The following is a 21,743-nucleotide window of genomic DNA, read 5'->3' as shown; positions in this document are numbered from 1 at the left end:
AAAAAAAGAGGGAAGATTTGAGCTATAATTAGCAACTGCCTGTTTGCAGGAAACAAATTATCTCTTACCCAAAGAATTTCTGTGGTGCAGGAAGGTGGCAGTCCTAACTCTGCTTTTGTTAGATGTCAAGTATCACCCTCCCTTTTGCTCTGGAAAGTTGACAAGTATAGGATTGGGAGTTTAAACATTTCTACAGAGTGCTCTGTTCAGAATGGGCTTGGTACTGTTTAATGGACAATGAGCTATACTGCAGCTGACAAAATACAGATTTCCTGAACCAAATATATTCAGTTCAAGACATTTTCTTTGGTTATGATGGACAGTAATCTGGCGTGACATAAGGCTTGATTTTGCACAGCAGGTTGCATTGGTTCTGTGGTAAATGGAAGCTGTCCATTACAAAAAATGCTATTATTCCTATAAAAGACTGAACCGATTTGAAAAAAGGAGAACTGGTTCAAGTCTCCAGCTTACCTGCACGCAGAACTTTTAACCCAGTTCTCAGTACTGTACTTCTCCATTTGCTATGCATTTTCTCCCTATCTGTCTGAGACAGAATTTGAGAGCTGGAAATTCCCCCTCTGTTGGGAATCATTATGCACAATCTTTTGATTCCATATTTAGTGGACACTTAGAATTTTTCTTGTAATATCACAGGGAAGCTTTACATGCTGATAACAAGGCACTAGAGGTCTTAATAAGCGTTTTTACGAACTTTTCACTTCACTTTCTGATTGGTTTTAGGTGAGAAGGAGAAGAATAGCATTTTGTTATGGCCAAAGATTGCAGTTTCTCATAAGCTGTATTTTTTTCTTTCTTTATGAAATACTTTGGTCTGGATAGACTCTGAGTTACTGTAGGGCTTACTGGGGTAAGCTAAAGTTCAGATTGCTTTTGCCAGGCATGAACTTCAATTAAAACCGAACAACTGATGAACACATTTCCCTAGAGACTGATTTAAATAGCGGTATTTAATCTGTGTAATTCCTAAACAATATTTTCCTACATGTGTAGAGAAAAAAGAAAAGTTTTGCTTAAGATATTTTGGAAAACATGTTAGAGACTTCTTTAAACTTCAATTTGTCCTTCTTGAAGGGGACCACATAGAGAAATTTTTATTGCAGTTGGGTCAAGGCAAAATTTGTATGAAAAAGAAATCAAAAATAAAAATCTGAACTAAATTGAAAAAATGGTCATACTTCATGAAAACCATAAGATTTTCAATAGTCATAATGTCAAAATATTTTTACAAACACTTTTGAATTCAGTTTTGGACTAAATTGCAAGGGTAGACCCATAATTATACTGCATTTTAGAAGCGGGTTTATTAGCAGATATAATAGAAATTATTAGTGAAGGCTCCTTCAGGCCTTATTTACAGCCAGCATTAGCTCAAGAGGTTAGCGGGCAAACAAGCCTGCCAGATATGAAAGAGACAAGAAAAAATGTATCTTGGCATGCTGGGGAGGCTAAGTATGGAGAAAGCAGTAAGTATTATATTTGATAGTGATGGAATGTAGCCTGAAATGACCCTCTATTCTTGCCTATTGTTAACTTTTTCCATGCAAAAAAATGCCACAGCCTGTGAGTTAAGTTCTTAACAGCAGCTGTCTGGACAGTGGAAGAACAAGCTGTTTACATTCGTTGTTACAGATTTTTGATGATGTGTTGTTTTGGTGCCCTACCAAAATGGAGGTTCCCCTGTGGTATTGTAAAAACATAGAGATTGTTCTCACTACAGAGATTCCAGTTGAAGCTTGTGAGACAGACAGAAGGGAGGGAGAAAAAGTGGTTTGTCCAAGGTCATGGTGTAGGTCAGGGGCAGTACCAGCAGGAGAACAGGACCCAAACCTCAAGTCATTCTGGGTTTAGGTAAAGAGGGGCATTTACCAGTGTAATTGTTCCCCCGGGTAAGACTGCCCACGTGAAGCATTATGCGGCACAATTCCAGCTGTCGAGGATGCTGGTGCAGTTATGTTAGTAAACTTTCCCAGGCAGATAAGGCTCTGCTCCTGGCCTTTAACCATGATAACCCCATCGCAAAGAGACCTTCTGCCAAGGAGTGTTGCTGGAAATTTAGCAAGAGGAAGGAAAGAAAAAACAAAACAGCCCTCACTTCAATTAGAGGAAAAGATAATTCCTTTCAAGTTGAGAGGCTCGACTCCTGCTGGCCTTTGTTCTTAAGCTTACCCTTGCTGTAACTTCATAGAGCAACAGGAATAATGCTGGTTTGTTCTGTGATTACCCTCAGCTGGAGCACAAAATTAGTATCTCACTAAGTAATTCAGTACATGATGGGTGAACATTTAGTTAAACATGCCCTAAAAAGCTAGGATTTTCCGTGTTCACTGTTTCAGTGACAATTAATTGCCTGTGTTCATATGTGTTTATGAGTCTCAGTAAACAGGTAGCATATTTATGTCTCCCCATTACCTTCAGAAATAAACTTCCTTAAGAAAAAAATCTCATGTTCCCTGACTACAGTCTGATTTTAAGTAAACAGAGGGGTGGGGAAGGTGGCTAGTAAGCAGGACTTCGAAGGGAAGGAAGGTATGAAGTGGAGAATTTTATCCCTCTGAAATCATACCACATATAATACTGGTAGCATTAAATTAATATGCTGTGAGAGTGAAATAACCTTGGTTAGTCCTCTTACTGTTTGGGGCTTTGTTTGACATTTTTATCCTAAGAGTTTACACTCAAGACTAGAAGCAATATCTACTAACTTGTGATATAGAGCTGCTATAGAAAATACCACCTTTGAAAGGCATGTGTTCTAGCCTGTGTACAATCCTGGTGTTTTCTGAAAGCCCTAGATTATTGGTATGTGATCCTATTTGAGGATACACTGTGATATGATACAGTCAGTGTTGCTCTCCATTTCTTCATGTTGCATTTCTCTGATAAGCCTTTGCTTTATCTCCCCATGAATCTCCTCCAGATCTGAAAGGAAGTACCAGTCCTTTTCTCTGTTAGTTGTATTTGCTTTGGCTTTTACCATGCAATGAGGGTTTGTGGAGAGGAACCCACCATTCTTTGTGACAGTTGGGGCCTTGCTGTTTACTGGTCATGTTACTTAGTTCTTCTCCACCTCACAGAATGAATTAACACTTGCAAGGGTTCTGAAATGCATAGGAAACAGACTGTGGACAAAAGAGTAAGATAAGATAATTTACCTTGGTTGCATCCATTAGCATCTGCAGAAAGAGGACTTTAACACAGAGTTGGCTGCTGGTTTCATCTGCTTATGCAAGAGATTATATTAGATGGAAAACACAAACGATTTGGTATCAGTGAATGCTCACTGTTGTTTGCTTTCCCCCAAAGTTTTTCACTCTGCTGCTGTCTGAAGATTTCCTTTAAGATTGGGCCTTTAGGTAAAAGTAGACCAATGGAAATACCTGAACCACAGTATTAAGACAGATGATAAAGTGAAAAATAATAAACTCTAATGGCAAATGCCAAGCCTTTGCTGTTGTCCAAAATCCCATACATTAACTCTTCTAGATTTATTTTAGGCCACCTGCAGCTGTGCCTAATTCTGGACTTTGTGGGGCTTTGATGGTTAGTGCTGAAGAGTGGAGACCAAACCTGCCTCTCCAGGCAGGGGAGGTGTGTGTGTGGAGAAAGCCACCCTCAGTGGTGTTTGCTTTCTTGTGAGAGGGCAGCTGAAAATGGTGGCATCTCCCACTTCAGAGAGATTTTATTGATCCCAGATACTTAATGCTGTCGTTGTTAAGCTAAGTGTTTGATCGGGGGTTTTTTGTGCGTGTGTCTTTTTTTCCCCACCTCCTCCACTGTTATCACATGCTGTACTGATGGTTGCACCAGGATATATCACTTGTTAGAAATTCAGTTAGCTATCCTTAGGCAAATCAGCTTGATAAATGAACTATTAAAGAACAAGATTCAGTGTTCATCAATATAGTTTTAAGGTACCTGGACTGAAGGAGCTGTCAGATCTAGAAATAAAATCAGTATTCTTCTTGTAACCCATTGTAAACAAGCTGTCAAGCATCACTACTGTCTCCTTTGAAATAGCTTTAATGAGTAAATAGAGAGAATAAAAGCAGAGAGACAGTGTCAAAAACGTAAGCCTGAGATAATTGTTGTTCTTTTTTTTCTTTAACCTATTCTGTTGCTTTAGGTGGTGGCAGCTGTATTTGTGCTCTCAACAAGCCAATTTTCCCTAGTCCTGACTTAGACAATTTTGACATAATTTTGTCTCAAAAGTTAATATTTCTAGAATATGTATTGCTGTTTTTCAAGAGCAAGGAGCTTGAAAATGTTTGAATTGCTCCCTGATGCTGATACCCATGACTCTAGAAGGTCTTCATAGGATAGGCAGAAAGAAAGAAGTGTAAGTAGAAGTGTATTTTAGCAAATAACAGCCTCTGCATTACTTTCTTCTACTTGATGTCCACTTTTTTCTTTTAACTCACTTTTTATGAATGAAGAACTCTGCATTTTATGAAAAGTAAAAATACACCCAAACATACGTAATTTCTGTGCTTCAGGCTGCCAGGAGAAGCATTCTCTTTTTTCTTCCCTGTCAGTTAACTCTAGGTTTTGTGTCCACGGCTTTGGTTTTTGCCAAGTTTCATTTCTAAATTTCCTGTTCAAAAGATCCTTATTGCCTGCCTGTCTTGTGAGTCTCCCACCAGGCTGCCATCACAAGAGGCAGCAGTACCCTTGCAGGTGTGCTGCAACTTGGCTTGCTCGCTCAATTCCCGGGAGTGGGCCTGGCTTGGGATTGATAACAAGCCTCCAATAAGAGGAAAAAAAGTTGTGAAGTTTTTTTGCTGTTGCTCACTGGGATCGAACAGCTTGTCTTTTCTTTTGAGGAACATTTATACTTAACACTCGGTAGGCAAACTGCTATTTCAGTTTGCAAGTGGATTCGGTTATTCAAATGCACAGGCCAGAAAATGAAGGGGATTCTATTTAAACAGTGTGCTCCCAAGTCACAGATGATCTTTTTGATGTCTGTATTTTGCAAATGGAAATTTTCCATTTTCCAGCACTAGCATTTGTTCAGAGGCTGTGTGCTATCTAAATCTGCTTTTGTGGCTGTTCATTTGCATTTTTGCTATGCTATATTGCCTCCTGTCTTCTCCCCTTGGCCCCCTACTCTTTTATATTGAATTCCTATTTTTGCTGCCTCCACTCTATCTTGCATCTCCAAAGGCTGAGTCATGCAAGGTGCTGAGCACTCAGAACAAACAGTAGACGCTTCTCAGCACCTTGTCAGGATTACAGGTGAAAAGGGAAAAGCAAACCATCTGTGCATATAAGACTTGCTGGGAGAGAGCAGGAGGGAAGTGGAGCTGTTACCTACACAAGTAACAGTCTGTCTTCTCCTGCAGCTCCTGACGTTTTTCTAGTTGTGAGAACTGCTGGTGCTCCTGGCCAGCGTGTCTGATGGGCAGTGTGTTGAAATTTTATGGCATGATGTGAAATACTCTCAGTAGTCAGGTGACATAGCCAAATTGGTCTTTCCTGGCCTTAAAATAATGGCCACAACAAGCCTTTCATGTTCAGATAGCTCTCTTGGTCAGAATGCATGGTTTTCTACTTCCTCAGTATTTTTTTTGTTTTTTCACCCTGTACATATAGGTTCTTTATTCCCCCAAATCTGGTTACATGCACTTCTACAAGCAAACCACTTAACAAGAAAAACTGCATTAATATCCTGAGGGAAAAGTGAGAAGGTGGGGAGAGAAGCACAACTTAATTCTGGCAGTTGAAAGAACAGTCTGAAAGTTGTCAGGCTCGAAGTATCACTGTACCGTCAAGTAATCACTATTCACTTCTGCAGATACCAACCCTCAGTCTATTTCACCCTTGGGAAAAGCAGAGGGAGGGGCGATAAAAAGAGCATAAGCAAGAGTATCACTGGAGTATCACTCATGTCACTACCATGAGATGCAATGTGTTTAAAGCTGAGCAGCAATATATACCATAGGGCTGGGAGATGGGAACTGTGGGCCTCTTCTCCCATTCCTATCTTCCTTCTTCATTCACCTCTGCTCTGAGCTTCCAAGTGATCGCACTGTCCTGACCAGCTTGGATTTAAGTAGGAATTGGAAACACTACATTAGTTTACTCAACCAGTCCTTTCTTCTGAATCTATTTCAGCAAGTTTGGAAGCTGGAGCAATGTGCTCCACTGTGCTTGTCTGGATGGGCAAGAGCTCCCAGCTAATGCCTGTGCAGAGCCCTGGGAACAGAGCACTCTGCAGAAGTTTTTCTCCTGAAATAAGAGGCGCAAATACCTGTGTATGCATGGCATGTTGTTCCACTGTATGATACAGGAGTGTTACCTAAATAGTAGTAATTAATAATTATTGATGCTTGATTTCACACAGATGCATGGGCAGTGTTTTGAGCATGTGTGTATGGCTTCCTGTGAACTCACTGGCTATGGGGCAGTTATAGTAATGCATAACGAAACCCTCTGCTTACGAAAACAGCAAACTGCCAGAGTAAAGTGTGATATTTCCATGTTCCTGTCATGTGCATGCACGTGCCCACAAACCAAAACACAGCTGGCAAGTCTAATTTTAGCTCTACCAGCCTTGAGAAGTGTCCCTTTAAAGAAGTTCTTTTTATATTTTTTTTTCTGGAGCAATTTGGTTGATAATACAGCAGCTGACAATCCTGCTGCAATACCACCGAGGATTTAAATAAAAACAAAAAGAAACTGCTGCCCACATTATTTCCCCCCCCCCAAAAAAAAAAAAACAAAACAAAACCTAAAGTATAAATAGGCAAAGCCGCTGTAGAAAGGCCCAGGAATCAATCTGATGGTACGTTAAAGGAATAACTGATTTTAAAAAAAAGAGGGAGATAAACGCTGTGATTTGTGCACAAGAGGAAACATTTTGTTATTCCCACACTTTCTTATTGATAATTTATAGTCCTGTTGCAAGACAAACTCTTCCTCCGAATCTGTCGGAGGACAAATACTTCTGTGGCCGCGGGGCTGACACAGGTCCAGGGTGTTGCGGCAGGTGTGCGGCTCCGGGCCGGGTGCGGGTCTCACACCCGGGCCTGGACTGCAGGGTTGCTGCTGCGGTCCAAAACGTCAACCAGAGCAGCGGGTAATTTTGGTAGGCACTGTGGAATGTTCATACGTCTGGCCTAAGGCCCCCCGTAAGTCAGGCCGGGTGAGTTGCCTCTTTACCCTCTTCCTCCATTTTGTTCCAACTTTAAATAAGCCGAGTCTTATATAAGCGGGCTGACAAAGTATGTATTTAATATGTCTGGCCCCGGGTCGCCCCTCCGCGAAGTGCCGAATGACGGTGTGGAGTAATTATGAAGGGGGGTAAAAGGGAGGACGACGACGACTTTCCCGCTCGGCGCCCGTGCTTCATGACCTTCCCCTTCTTGCTGCTTAAAAATCCAAACAATATAATACAAAATCAAACGCAAGGCGCCGTGGGGTTCTCTTCCCCCGCCGGCAAGCTTTCCCGAGTCCCACAGCCGTTTCCCGCAGCCGGCGGGGCTCAGGGGTTGAGGGAGGCCGGCATCGGGGCGCTAGGAACCGCGGGCGCGGCGGGGGCGCGGAGGCGACCGCGTGGCCTGCGCCGACCTCCCGGGGGAGCGGCGCGCCGAGGTCCCTCCCACCGGTGGCGCGGCGCGGAGGGGGTTTGAATGAAAGACAGGACAAACCTTGAGCACCATGTCACTCCGTAAGGGAGGCAGCGGCAACTAGGCTGGGGAAGGCTCTTCCCTCCCCCCCCCCTTTTTTTTCTTTTCTTTTTTTTTTTTTTTTTTCTTTTCTTTTTTTTTCTTTTTTTCTTTTTTTTTTTTTTTTTTTTTTTCTTGTTGGAAGTGGGGCGGGTGGGGAGCGAGAGGGGAGGGCTTGAGCGCGGGGCGAGCCGAGGAGAGCGAGCGGCTCTGCGGAGGCTTGGAGTTGGACTGTGTTCTCGGCTCCTCGCGCAGGACGTTTCCCTCCCGAGCCGGGCAGCGGGCACCGCCACCGGAGGCACGCCGCTCGCTGCCGCCAGCGGGGAAGGCGGGCTGCTCCGCCGCGGGCAGCCGGGCAGGGGCTTCCACCCGCCCCGCTCACCCACCCCCTTCTTTTCACACACACACGTATATGTGCGTGCGGGCGCGTTTTTGGCTGCTCTGGAAGTAACGCGCGGTAGACGGCGAGGAAGTCTCGGCAGCCTCCCCAGTCGCCCGCGCTGTCAGGAATAGCGGCGTGAGAGGAAGAAAGGCCCTGGGGCACTACACCCTGCCAACGAGTTCCCTGCACCAGCCAGAAGGACTCCAGCTACATGGGCAAACGCCTGGACCAGCAGCCAATGTACCCCCAGTACACCTACTACTACCCCCACTATCTCCAAACCAAGGTAGGGGCCGGCGAGGCCGGGCGCTCGGCGGGTGATGGGAAGGGAGCGGCGCGAATTGCGGGCTCGCCTCGCCTCTTCGGCGATTTTTCCGGCGCTTCCTCGGGTTCGGTGTCACGCAGACCCGAGCTGATAGGCAGAAGGCAGGCATGAGAGAGGCAGAAAGCTTACTGTCTGCCCTGCTCTTCATGTCTTTCTTTATTTTGTGTTATTTATTTATTTTTCCTCAAGGGCTGCTGGCGTCGGCTAATTCCTTTTATTGTTTGGGGAGACCGCTGCGGTTAACGCTAGCGTAACACCGGGCAGGTAGTGTGTTTACTATGGCATGGGATAAAGATTGCTCTGGTCAGTATCAGGCACAAAACACTGTTTTTGGTGGCTCTTCCAGTGATTTCTGCTTTCTATTCGGAGCTTAAAAGCATTTTGCTGTTAGAAAAGCTGTCTGTGGCAACTCAAACTTTTAATCAGCTGAGGAGGAGATGCTGTGGAGCTCGGAGGAGAGCTTGGAGCTAACCGAGTGTAAATCTGGCAGAGTTTGCTTCAGTGTTTTGCACTGCTTTTAATACTTAATTAAATATTGAGGATGATACGGCTGTACTCGGTTGTATTTAAAAGGTTTAGGAATAGAGGGTGGCTACTTTTGGAGAGTGTATCCAAGCACGGACTCTTCTTTTATTTTTACCTTAATAATTTTTAACATGCTAGCAGACTGGAAAGCAGGCCTGCGTCTCCTAAAGAGACTGAGGGAAGTTGGTGCTACCTGGCCGTGAGTTAGTGAATTAAAGCTTTATTTTTCTAATGCCATTGTATAATAGTCTGCTCTCTGAAAAGATTTCCTGTGTGACCAAGGGACAGTAACAAAAGAAAGCCCTAAACTGAAAGCTTGCAAACCCTGTTAGAACACTGAATTTAAAAAACCCCGAAGTATATAGGAAAAGAAAAGGGGGGGGGGGATACTGTTCTGAAGCGTGACCTCACCCCCACAGATTAACAGTTTCAGTCAATAAATGAACGTCCTTTGGGGGGGAGGGGGGAATAGGCAGGGTGCACACATATGTGTGGCATATCATACACATACACACATTGTGCTTCTGTGGCAAATCTAACACATGGGACATTTGATATGTGCGTCTGTGTGTGGTGAAGTGCCACAGGGGAGGCTGACTTCTCCAGACTTTTGGTTTTAAGCATGTTGATCTGGCTGCAGTCCTGAAAGGATAAATTGTATTTCCTTGTCAATAAAAATTACTTTCCCGTTAATGTTTATAGCCCTACTGCATTATATAAATTAACTAATTGTAAAAATGGCAATTCAGGCTGGTTGAAGTTGCAATGACACCAGAACCACTCAGTATGATTACAGCCTTGTAATTCATGGCAGGGTTATCTCTCACTTCTTTGCTCTGCTGTTTCTTGTGTCGTGCAGATTATTATTTCTTTCTTTTGTCTAAAGTTTAGACTTTTTTAATTTTGTATTTTGGCCTGATTTATATCGGGTGGTGCATTGTTTTGTTTGATTTGGGTTTTTTCTCCCCTCTTTTCCTTTCAAGGTCGATCCAAATTGCATTTTACCTTTGTGACCATTTAGTGTGTATTGTTGCTGTTGCAGCAGCAGCCCGTCACTAGCTTGACTGCAATACTGCCCATAGCTTTAACTGTTTGGGGGATTGGGGGACGCAGACTGATGCTATTCCTCAAAACCTGGCAAGCCAAGGACATGAAACAATTGATGGTGGTTTTTTGAAAGAACAATAGCCTCAAGTATTGGAGGAGAAATATTGGACATTCCATGCCTTTTACTCATGTAGCTTACATTTTGCCAGACTTTTTTTTTTTTTACTTTTTATTTTTTTATTTCCCTTTTACTTTTTTTTTGCTCATTTTTAAACTTTGTAAAATAAGCTTTTTGAGAAAACTAACCTTGTATTTGGGCTTAAAATAGTAACAATAGCTTTTTGGTACCATAGCTTTTTTTTAACTCAGTGCTTTAAAAAAATAAATTAAACCACTTTTATAGCCGGTATATAAAATTATCAACCCTGTGAAAAGTCGTGTGTGTCTGTCTTTGCACACATGCACTGTTGCTGGAAGAACAGGTAACATTTCAAATTGGTGATGCATTTTTATATGGCAGTTTTCTTATTTTCCTTGCTCCACAGATAAGTGCATACATAAAACCTAAATAATAAACATAAATACATGTATGTAGACACACGTGTACAAGTATTTCTCCTCTATAGACCTTAAGAGTTTAGAGTAGTGCAGACAGGCAGCATCTGGATTTTGTTACTTTAAAGCTAGCCATCAGCTTCTGGGACATTTTAAAGCAGTTAGATGCATTGTATTTCTAAAGCTAATAGGTAATCAAACAGTGTTGTGGTGGAGAGCTGTATCTTTTATCATACCTATTGGAGCAGCATGTATTAATATGATTCCTGTATGATTCCAGCCATCCTATGAACTCTGGCTTTTTGTTTTTCAAAAGCTGCATGGAAGCAGCTCTACAGAAAGAATGTTGTCTTATGCTCATAGTCATGCACGCTGAGGGGGGAGTGCCATTCATTTATAATTAAGAAAGAAATTCTAGGCTTTCTTATGGCATTTGTGTACCACTTGTGAAATGCAGCGCGGCAGCACGTTCAACAAGCAAAGTTTGGAAATCCATGTTCCCCAGCATATTTGGGTGAAGCACTGTTTTTGCTTTGCTTGTTTGGTGAAGTTGTCTCTGTTCTTTGAGAAGTACCGTGTTACTGTACATCACATCCTTGTCATGGGGGAGCACAGGGCTATTCAAGATCTCAGGGTACAGTCTGTGTTTGTGTCTTCTAACATAGCTAGCTCGTTGTTGCACAGAGATGGTGTAAATGAATAGCTAGATGGGTGATGGGATTATAAATAGAAAAAATGGATTCCATATGTTTGTCTGATTGCTGTAAGTTTTTAGTGTTTCGTGGCCTTTTGTGGAACATAGAGCATGCACTCTTATTATCCAGTTTACTTGTGTTCCTTCATTACCAGATGCCACCATGAAGCTTAAACTTTAATTGCAGGTTTAAGCAAGCCTGTTGTTATCCAAAAATTAAATGGGGGGGGGAGTAGGATAATTTTAAAGAGGCAAGTGTAAGGAATTTAATATGTTTCTTAAGGACAAGCACCGAGTTTGAAGAAAGGCATAATGTTACTTTTCTTGTTTTGGCATGATGCTGTCTGACAATTGCAGTTTGAAAGTACACTGTTGAAAGTCTTAGGCAGATCCTGAGAGCAGAGTCCAGTTGTTGTCGTAGTTATTTCAGAATAAACATTTTTATTACTGTTGTAAGTGAAGGGCAGTCATGTGTCCTTTCTGCAAAGAATACTGCATGAAGGTGGTTCAGCTCATGTATATCTGATGAGAATCTGTAACAGTTTTTGATTTTATTTGGAGGTGGTAAGTGAATTTCCTTAGTTGCATCCCTGCTGATGGTATAACTCCTCAAAAAACTGGTTTACAGGAATATGTTGTAAATTCTCGCATATGAAATGATAATGATGCCAAATCTTGTGTTGTGGTCTGAATTTCTTTCGTTAATTTCTTGCTTGCCAAAACAAATTCTTTTCTCTTTACCAATTTGCGCAGAAGAAAACTAAGCACCATGAAAGATCATGTAAAGATGTGAAAAGTATTAACGTATCTACTTGAATATATTTGAAAGAGCCTCTAATTTGGTCAATGCTGTGTTTTCTCTTTGTTCTCTGCAGCTTATGGCTAGACCTAGCACTGGGGTAAGCTTTTTCTGCAAACAGGCTACTGAAAAATTCTGAATCACTTGTGTAGAAAGGAGGAGGTGCCACAGCTAACTGCTGATGGACATTGTTTGGTTTGCGATTGCTGTACCTGCTTTTGGGGTAAATATATGCCAGTTTAGGAGCTATTTCTGTGTGGTTTGCTTTCATGCATTCTCCAAGTATTTCTTACCTATTAGTCATGGTTTGGGTTTGGTAGTTTAACTTTTGTGTTGACTTTGCTACCCAGAAGGCTGAAATACTCCAGAGAGGTGATGTTTACTGTACTCTCAATACCTCTTCATCTCTATGCCTGATGCGCATGTGAACACATGCAAAAGGAAGAAATGTGATTTCCCAACACCTACATGAATAAAATCCTGTCTCTATGGATATGGAAAGTCTGAAGACTGGCCTGCAGGCAAGAATGGCTTAATGAGCATGTCTGTGAAGCGACAGATATGTGCCCCAGCTGAGTCAAAAAACAATTGGGAAATTCAAACTCAGAAGAGTTTAAGCTCCATTAAGTAATTTTACAGGTACAGATGTGAGGGTGTGTATCTGTTTTGTTATGTTTCTTTTTTGCCCTTTTTAGGGCATCCTTTGGCATGAAGGAACTGGGGACCTCTCTCAGTTGCATGTCATGAGCATGCCTCCCTCCTTACTCTGTCAACGTCTTTCAGGAAGCATGTTTTGGGAATTGGTGCAAAGCTCTTGCTTCTCTTCACCTTGTACCTATGAATCCTGTGCTATTTTGTCACTCATGTTTCTGTTTAGCGAGTTTACGGCATTCCCCACTTTTTGCCATCTGGCCATACAGAAGGCCTTGAAGAAACTGTTCCAGATACGGAGATGCCTGACAGGGCTTCTCTGGCTGGTAGTGTTCAGATTGTGTTTGGTGCCTGGTGTGAAGCAGGGGTCAGGTGTAAGGAGTAATTCATCAACCACACACTGATTTCAGGCTGCATTTCCAACCATCTGCAGCTTGGATTGCTGCCAGAGCTCAAAAGTCTAGCTGGAGCCCATGTGATCATGCCAAAGTAAAGGCAAACACTTGCAAATAGAGAAATGCATTTCTAGGAATGAAGTTCGTTCACACTTAGCCTCTGTTTGATTCAGTATGTCACAGTGTGTTTTAAATGTCTCTGAGAACTGTCTGAAAGAAATATGAATTTGTTTAAATGCCATTTAAAAATATTTAAGCCTGGCTGTAATTCTGACAGTAATATTAATATCTCTCATATTTTGCTAGTTGCTTTAAACAGTAAGTAAGATAAAAGTTATGTTCCTCTGGAAAATGCAGCAATATACAAACTCATTTTGTTTTCCGTTACCATTTACCCTTACATGCTTGGTTTAGAATACTTTTGTTGCTGTAAGGGACACCATGATATATATTAAAATAATGTTGAATGTTTTGGTGTTTTGTTTTTTTTTTTTCCCCATTTATCTGTTGCTTCAATGCAAGCTTGTTTAAATAAAAAACAATTAAAAAAAATACCCCCCCCCAACCAACCTGTGGGAAAGTTTAGATTTTCACTCTATCAAACATTTGTGTGTTACTGTATTCTACAAATATTTATTTTGCAAGCAGATATTTTGCTTCCTTACCAAAAGGTGGGAGTTATGAGCACTTGCCAGATTAGTCTGTATAGATCTTGCTGCGGCAAATGCTGTGTGTTAGTAGGATTGTTAGTGTTAGTACGCTTTATACAAGGTGCCCCTTCAAAATTAAGCACACTGCAAACTGAACTTTTTAATTCATGGGGGTCTTTCAAAGTAAGCATGATGGTATATTTGCACATGAATTCAAGTATCTTGGTAAAAATTATTGGAATGTCAGTTCTTGAACTTCTACAAATTAAAAAGCAGGTAAGAAAAGATGTATTCCAAGTAGAATGCTGGAGTTCATTTCAGGTCTTGCTGCAAGTAGCCTGGATAGCATTCCCTTTGCATATAATTGCAAGCAGGGGGTTTTAATTATCATTTTTTTTGGTGTGGGGGAAGTGGGTTTGTCACAATCTACACTCCAGGCAGGCGCTTTGAGTTCACTTGCAAGCAAGCCCACTCCAGAGTGTCCAAGAAGAGAAGCAGATTTAAAAACAAAAAAAGCCAACAAGTGAGCTGTTTTTTTTTATTTTCTTCTTACTGAAGAAAAGTCTCTTAATGTTAGAAATTTGATGTAGAGGAAAATGGTTAATGTGTCTCCAGAACTTTCTTCCAGTGCTGCATTAAAATTGTGTTTTGTAACAATCTCATCAGCTACAGCTGTATGTGATTAAATACTGTAATATCAAAAGCATGTGTGAATAAGAGCTTTTATGATATAGTTGTTTCATACCGAAGACTGCAGATGAGCAGAGAAGGGAGACTGAGAACAGTGATTTACTTGGATATTGTCAAGCCTACATCATGAGGGTTTGTGTAGTGATGTTTTGCAATTACTTTCCCACTCATGGGCAAGGTGGAGTGATGGAAGGAAGTTTAGAAGTAAACACTTTTATACAGAAAGCTACTCTCAGTATGCATTATATCTGCTTGAGAATGGTGTCTACTGATGCAGAATAACATACTGGTATTTTAAGTAGCTGATTAACAATAATATTATTGAATAGAAGTTATAATGAGAGGGATCTGTTCTGCTTCCTTTCAAAAAAGTATCAATGAAAGAGCTTCAGTTGCCTTCAGGAAGGCAGAATCAGGCCCACAAAGCACATACCGTTCTCTGTGGCGAAACCAGGGCAGCTGGACAATATGCAGGTTTTTATATTAAAGAAAAAATACAAAGGGAAAAAGAACTGTCAAAAAGAAATTGTATGAGTGGATGAGGACATACTTCACCTGATGTTTAACAGCATTTTGAGTTTTCTGTGGCTACAATTTCTATTTATCATTATTCTGGTTTATGGTTTTAGAGACTGAACAGCAAGAAGCAGATGTTCTGTCTGTCTGTCTCTGCCACAGTGGAGAGATGATTTATACATAGTGGAAGTCTAACTGCCATAGGAGATGTCTCACATGGAGCCCTGTGCCTGGTAATGAAGATTAGCAATTTATGTGAGAAAGTAAGCACGGTTAATCCACTAAAAGTAAAGGATAAGTGGAGAGCTGGGTTTGATTTTATTTGTATAATTAGTAAGATAAAATACTATGTAGCCTCTTCGAAATTTGAAGTAAGTCAGTTTTCTGTGTAGGTCTTTTCTGAGATACAATGTTTCTAAATGGACAAGTGAAGTAAGGGCTGCTTGTCCCATCTGTGGTTGTAGATTGGAGGCTCCTGTTGGATCCTGCAGCCATACTGTCTGCTTGATTTTGTTGGTTTACAGTAAAGTCTAATATCTTCTCCTAGAAGTTTTTATTAGCTGAAAGGCTTTTCAGGCCTGACATTGTCAAATAAGAGAAAAAAGATTATTTGTCCTACTTTTGGATGCAAAGGCTTCCCCCCCCCCCCCCCTTCATTCTTTCTTCTTGTCTTCCTTGTTTGTTTCCATGCTTGCACAGGCAGGAATAAATTCCCTCTCTGATTATTTGTTGTAAAGTCAACGCCAGTATCAAATGTGGTTGTTTATTTAGAAAATAAATATTTACATTTTTAAGTGTTTCATTTGTGGTGGTAAAATTATGCAGGTAAAATTATTTGGACAGATTTTCTATAAGGGTTCCTCTGTTAATTGTATTTACTTCATTCAGATGCAAATGAATGAAATAAACGACCTGATCTATATCGATCACAGCAGAAGCCAGAAGACGCATAAGATTGCATGTTTAAAATGTAAAGCTCTGATATTCTGTACCTCATTGGTGTCTCCATGACACATGCTTTATGGATGGTACTCTGTGGTTGATGATGATTTATGGGCTGTCATGCAGTGGAAGTGATGTCACTCCTGTGTGATTCAAATTTATTCAAGAAGAAAAGTTGTTCAGCAGATTCATATCTCCCCTCCCCAGGTATAAATCAAACAACAGTTTGTTCTTATTCTGTGAGTTTACATTAATATACTAAATTCTGAAGCTGCACTTAAATATCCACTGCAGAGTGTGGCAGAGAAGAGCAGGAGAGGCCTATGGATGGACCAACATGATGTTATTTTATGTAACTGATTGCTCATTTGGCTTCTGTCCCGCTCCCTTCCCCAGTCCCTTTCACAGCCCTTCCTGTGCCCAGCTATATTTAGAGACCAGCCAGGCTGAGCCATTCAAAGTTCAGTATCGATGCTGTGCGGGAGCCTGACCTTTCCTCATGCAGCCTCGCGCCGACGGGAGGCAGCAGGACTGGGTCAGCCATAGGGTCCTGTTTGACTTGCATGCAAGAAACTCTAGTTATTTGAAACAACATGAGGTGCCTTCCTGGGTGAGAAGCTGGCAGCCTTTGCCCCAGGGTTACCGGAGAGTAAGAGGCAGACTGAAGATGCAGTAGGTAGGGCAGAGGGCTTTTTTTTTTCGATGCACAGTGCTAGAGCTGGCAAAACTTTGAGGTGGTGTATTGGTGACCTGTGAGATAAAAGGAGATTAGGGGACTTCAGGTGAAGGTGTTTTGTCAGAGGAGGAGATAAGGGAGCCTGGTGTACTGCTGCCTCACAAAAGGTTTTTAAAGCTAGGTATCCATAGTTACAGCAGGAGAGTTAAAAATCTAGATTTCAGGGACTCACCTGGTGTAATGTCCTCCTTCCCTTCAAAGAGGACAGTATTTGGCAGTTCTTAAAGCTGGAATGATGTGCCTGTGTGAATTCCCTGGTGCTCAGAGAACTGCCTGTTTAAAGTTTGCTCTATTTTCCCCTCTTGCTCTTATTTTTCCAGCTGTGGGAAAAAAAAATAAAAGGGGCATTGCAATTCTTAGCCATATAAGGGGGACTTGTTAGTTTCTTTATGTGGTTGGGAATTGTTTCTCCTTTTGGTCTTCAAAGGCTGTTGCTGCTGAGTTTGCTTTAAAGGGAGGGAACTACTTCTTGCTCAGACAAAGGCTGCAAACCTTATTTCTTCTTTCTCACATTTCTCTGACCTTTTATTGGGGGACAGGCATATGAATAAATTTTGCTTGTTGGTATCATGCAAGTTGATGGATGCTCTTACGAAAAGAGAAGCATAATGGGAAATGCAGTCTTCATTTCTGTTCTCTCATTTTAGAGTGATGAATTTGGTTTAGTGCCAGTTAGTAAGTACATGACCTTTTCCCTACATCTTTTGATTCATGACAGGGGGTGTCAGAGCTGTGTTAGTGATCTCTCATTTCAGCTTTTAGCAAACTATGAAATATTAAAAATGAATTAGGTCACTTGAAGCTCGGCTAATGTGTCTGTGGTGCAGGATGGTGATTTCATATTAATGAAGCATAACACACAGCTTAAAAAAAAATAAAAATCCAGGTTATTGTGAACATACAAACAGCAGGGATGCATTGCTTGTAAGAATATTTTATCTTGAAAATGTTATCTTTTTAAGAAAAACTGAACAAGGTATTTTGCAAAGATGGTGTTATCGGCAGCATTCAGTCAGTGTTCATTCCAGAAAATTGTATCTGCTTTTTAGCCTAATTGAAGTTAAGTTTTTTAGTGTATTTACTTTATGATCAGAACTGCTGACAAGACTTCCGTTAGTATCACCTGAGATGTGTCTACACAGCTGTTGATGTTCAGATACACACAAACTTACAATCTGCTCTTTGTAACTGAATAGTATAATATATACTTGTTTTGTGTGCAAATGACACTTCTGAATTGGTAGTGGAAGGGAGACTGGTGATGAAGAGGGTTGTGAACAGTACAATGAGTAAGGTAAAGAATGAGACTGATAGCTCTTACACAAGTCACTGCCTGGTTTTGCATTCAAGAAAACTACCACTCTATACCTGAAAGACATCAGAAAAAAGTCGGAGGCACTGCAGTCCTTCAGATGTTTGGCAAAGCGTGCGGTAGGACTTCATAAGCCGAATACTTTACCTAGGCTTTATTAAGACGACATTTACTGTGTCAAGGTAGAGCTGCACTAAGTACTGTTAAACAGTCCTTCTTGAAAACAAGCCCAAAGCAGACATATTGCTGTGGCCTTTAGCAAAGCAGCTGGGAGCTTTCTGCCTGCGAGAGCATTGCAGTTGCTGGATTTCATGTTTGTGCTCTTTGTATCTCTTTGGAGCTTTTGCATCCTAAAGAAACACAGGGGCTGATCCAAATATTTCCAGTAAAAGTGTCCTTTTCAGTGGTACTTTTACTATGGGTGCCAGCTGGTGTTGCAAGATGGGATAAGAATAATAAATCTTGCTGATGTATGGTGGCTCCAGGATGGCAGTAATGGTACATGCTGATCCCACCTGCCTGTCGTTGCTTCACAGATACAGATGTGCAATGCACTGAGTCATCTTGTATTTTGAGATTATGGGTATAATTCCTGTCTCTAGAAACAGCCATGAGAAAGCTGTAGACTGCCGGCCTGCCAGGACATACTTGTTATCTGTGTGGCTTAGAAGTCTTGCTGGCCACTCAGTTTCTGTTTTATATCTCTGCTGTTTTACAAAATCACTGTAATTATATACAGTTGTCCCTGCACAACATGCAATTTCCTGTAGTTTAAAAAGCTTTCAGCATAAGGTTGTCTAAACTTAATAGCATAAACATTAATATATGGTGTTAGATGGGTTATTGGGTGTTTTTAATATGCATAAGTCTGGCAATAGTTGTGCTGGACAGAAGAAGTAAGTTTTGTTTCCTTCAATTTCTGCCATGCATTTACTTAAATGGATCCCTGGTGATGGTAGTACTTAGCAGTCATCTCCATTTTCAGCAGGCTGTATAAACATTAACTAATCTTCTGAGAGGTGTCTTAAACACCTTATTTGCTCCTGTAATGGCTGCATGTAAATAATGGCCTCAGCCTTCAGAAGCCTATACTAGATTACTGAGAGTGTAGCATCCACACATTCTCTTTTCGGACAGAACCTGGAGGTGGAGAATGTTGTTGCTGCTTTATTAACAAATTCAGTGTGTGAGTGGTGCAAGAGTGAAGGCAAAGCTGGGAAAATAAAGGGAAAACATTTGCAGAAGGTGGCATGTTAATCTCTGGTTATCCAGAAATGCTGAGTACCCACAACTCCAACAGATGGAGGTATTGAAAACATTTGAAGCCATACCCAATACAGCTCCTAGATGGAGCATCCAGAATTACAGAGCACTTTGAGAACACTTGCCTGAACCAGCCTAGCTGGTTCAACATTATACCTGGAAGGCCTTTTAGTTGGGGAAGCAGAGAAATGGAGCAGCGTAAAAGGATGCGCTTCCTGGAAGAGAGGAATTCACTGTTGTTTCAGTGCTGGTGAAGTTGATTGTCTGCAGTCCTAAGATGCCTGGGTAAAAAGGGTGTTTGTGGTGTGTGACCACCTGCATGAGGGGCAGATCAGGGCCCAGTTTTCACTGTTGTAGAGATTCCAATAGTGCTTCTTTTCCAGAAGACATTGAAAACTTAGTGGACACCTGGGAAAGGATGCAAAGGACTACTTCATCCTTCAAGTAACAGAGGGGGGGTAAAAATTCTTTCAAACAGTGCCTATGCACAGCCCTCAGCCTCACTGGCCCTCGTGGAGCCTCCTGTCAAGCACTGATGAGAAGGGTGCTTTGAAACGATTGTCATGATTTGATCAACATCGTGCAAGAACTGGTGTGTGTTTGAGTCCTTCAGAATAACTTTTACAATCCACAGCACCCTGTTAATAAACAAGAGAATAGCAAAGAAGGTATTTATGGGTAGGTGCTAGCTAAATAGCAGTTGATAGATACAGATTCATCGGAGCCAGCTGGCTTTGGTTTTCTCATGCGTGACACTGTGTGTCTTGCCAGGACTTGTTTTAGATATTTTTGTTGTCATTAATTTTTTTAACTCCTTTCATCTTGGCTTGTAACATTATCATATGTGCTTCCCTTACTGTTGTGTTGGAAGTAGCGGCATTTTTAAAAAGTATGGCTTGTTTGTCTCAAAGGTACATTGTGAATGGGAGAGAAATGGATGATCTTCCTGATGTCGATAATATGTTGTTCCAAGGCTTTTGTTTTAAATACGTGAAATGCGCTATGAACAGTGGTGGATTATTGTAGTTTTGAAAGCTGAACAAGAAACTATGCCAATGGCCACAAAGATGTAGGTTGTGATTTTTACAACGTATGTTGAGGAATGAAGTATGGTTGCCATGCTCCCGACAACAGCTGATGAAGTAGGCGTTTATGCTTCATCTCTCTTTGTCTTTTAGCAAGAGAGTAAAATATTAGCTCTTTATTATTTCTTAACCTTCTCTGGCAACTTCCTTTCTGTGCTAGTCAGCTATTCTGGAGTAGAGATACGTGAATTTTATTTCCTTCCTCCTCTTTAATTCTCATTTCCACATTCTTATTTGCTTTCAGTAGAGATAGGTAAGTTCATGCTTTCTTTTTAACCAGTCTGAGTGACAAAGAGGTGATCCAGTGCTTAGGTGAGAAGGGCAGACCTTGAAAAGGCTGAGACATGAAGTGTTGGCTCTGTTAGCATGAAAAGAATGGAAGGAAAGCCAGAAGCCTTATTTTTATACTATGCTTTGTCCATCTTCTGTGATTTAGTAAATCTACCCCTTTACCATTTTCTGTCAGTTTTGGATTTCCCCCCACTTTGTTTTTTCTCGTCCTTTTAAGAGCTCTTCTGGTTGTCATTTTTCTTTCACTTAGTGCTTATGTGTAAGTCATGGTGCTTGTTCTGCCATTTGACCATCAAAACTTTTCATACAGGTATTGCAGTTGTATTTCCTAAGCCAGTCATACTCTTCCTCCTTGTTTTCTTTTTTGGCATTTTACTGCTTGCATACTGTCTCTGACTGTGCAGTTCTGTTGTGCTGAGCTGCATAAGAAATCAGGGTAAGAGACAGTCCTTGCCTGCAAGAGTTTATGAGCGATGTAAATAAGGCAGGCTCACAAAGGTGGGTAGGAACAGAAGTGGAGAGAAGTCCCTGCTGCGAGGTTGCAATACAGGACAGTGCCAGGACCTGGATGGTGGATGGTAACTAGTGTCTATTGTTTACCCATATAATGTGCTACTCCATCACCTTGAGAATGAGTCACTCTGCCTTCCCAGTTTATGCATTACTAATTTCTTCATTTTTTTCCAAGTATTTAAGGTTGCAGTTGCGCACATTCAATTCACAACTACATTTATGCTTCCCGAGGCTTTGATTTCTTCATATTTGCTGTTTGGTGGCCAGTCTCCAATGTGTTGTTGTCAGAAGATTTTGGGTTTTGGCAGCAAAGAGAAGGAAGCTGTGGTGTGGCTCTCTGGAGGTGCTAGTGTCAGTGTGCTGCCACTTCAAAAATAAAATCTTAGCTGATGTTGCTGGCTGGCTTCATGGGGAACGAAATAGAACTGGACAAAAGAGCAAAGCAGCTGAGGTTAGTGTGAGACAGCAAGTCTATTCCCAGCAGATGAGAGCTCTGGAAATACTATCATGTGCAGTGGCTGGGGGCTTGTGCTCAGTGAGGATTAGAGTTGGTATTTTTTCATGCTTGCTTCCCATTTTGCTGGGTCTGTAACACTGCAGGAGAGCTGTGTTTCTGACAACTGTTTGGTGCTTTTAGAAAGTAAATACTGTGGGAGAAGGGGATGCATATGTTTTGCAGGT

At 41.4% G+C, this 21,743-nt stretch overlaps 1 protein-coding gene across 8 annotated transcripts in view; it reads left to right on the top strand.

Annotated features, from left to right (window-relative positions):
* The window catches only part of RBMS3 (RNA binding motif single stranded interacting protein 3), a 722,404-nt gene that overhangs the window by 263,448 nt on the left and 437,213 nt on the right, over positions 1 to 21,743 (top strand). For 4 of the 8 annotated variants that reach the window (XM_057424896.1, XM_057424895.1, XM_057424898.1 and 1 more), the window contains exon 1: positions 7,896 to 8,359. The exons of the other annotated variants lie outside the window; for them this stretch is intronic. In XM_057424896.1, the coding sequence (XP_057280879.1) occupies positions 8,285 to 8,359 (75 nt within the window). In that variant the 5' untranslated portion in view covers positions 7,896 to 8,284. Of the gene's footprint in view, positions 1 to 7,895; positions 8,360 to 21,743 lie in introns of those variants that run through there. 8 annotated transcript variants of the gene reach the window in all.

This window comes from Pezoporus wallicus, unplaced genomic scaffold (assembly GCF_028554395.1).
Source record: "Pezoporus wallicus isolate ANWC-B61680 ecotype Strahan unplaced genomic scaffold, APGP_CSIRO_Pwel_v1 contig_3181, whole genome shotgun sequence".
Taxonomy (NCBI): domain Eukaryota; kingdom Metazoa; phylum Chordata; class Aves; order Psittaciformes; family Psittacidae; genus Pezoporus; species Pezoporus wallicus.
The sequence above is the reverse complement of the archived record's forward strand: the minus strand, read 5'-3'. Positions and strand labels throughout refer to the sequence as shown.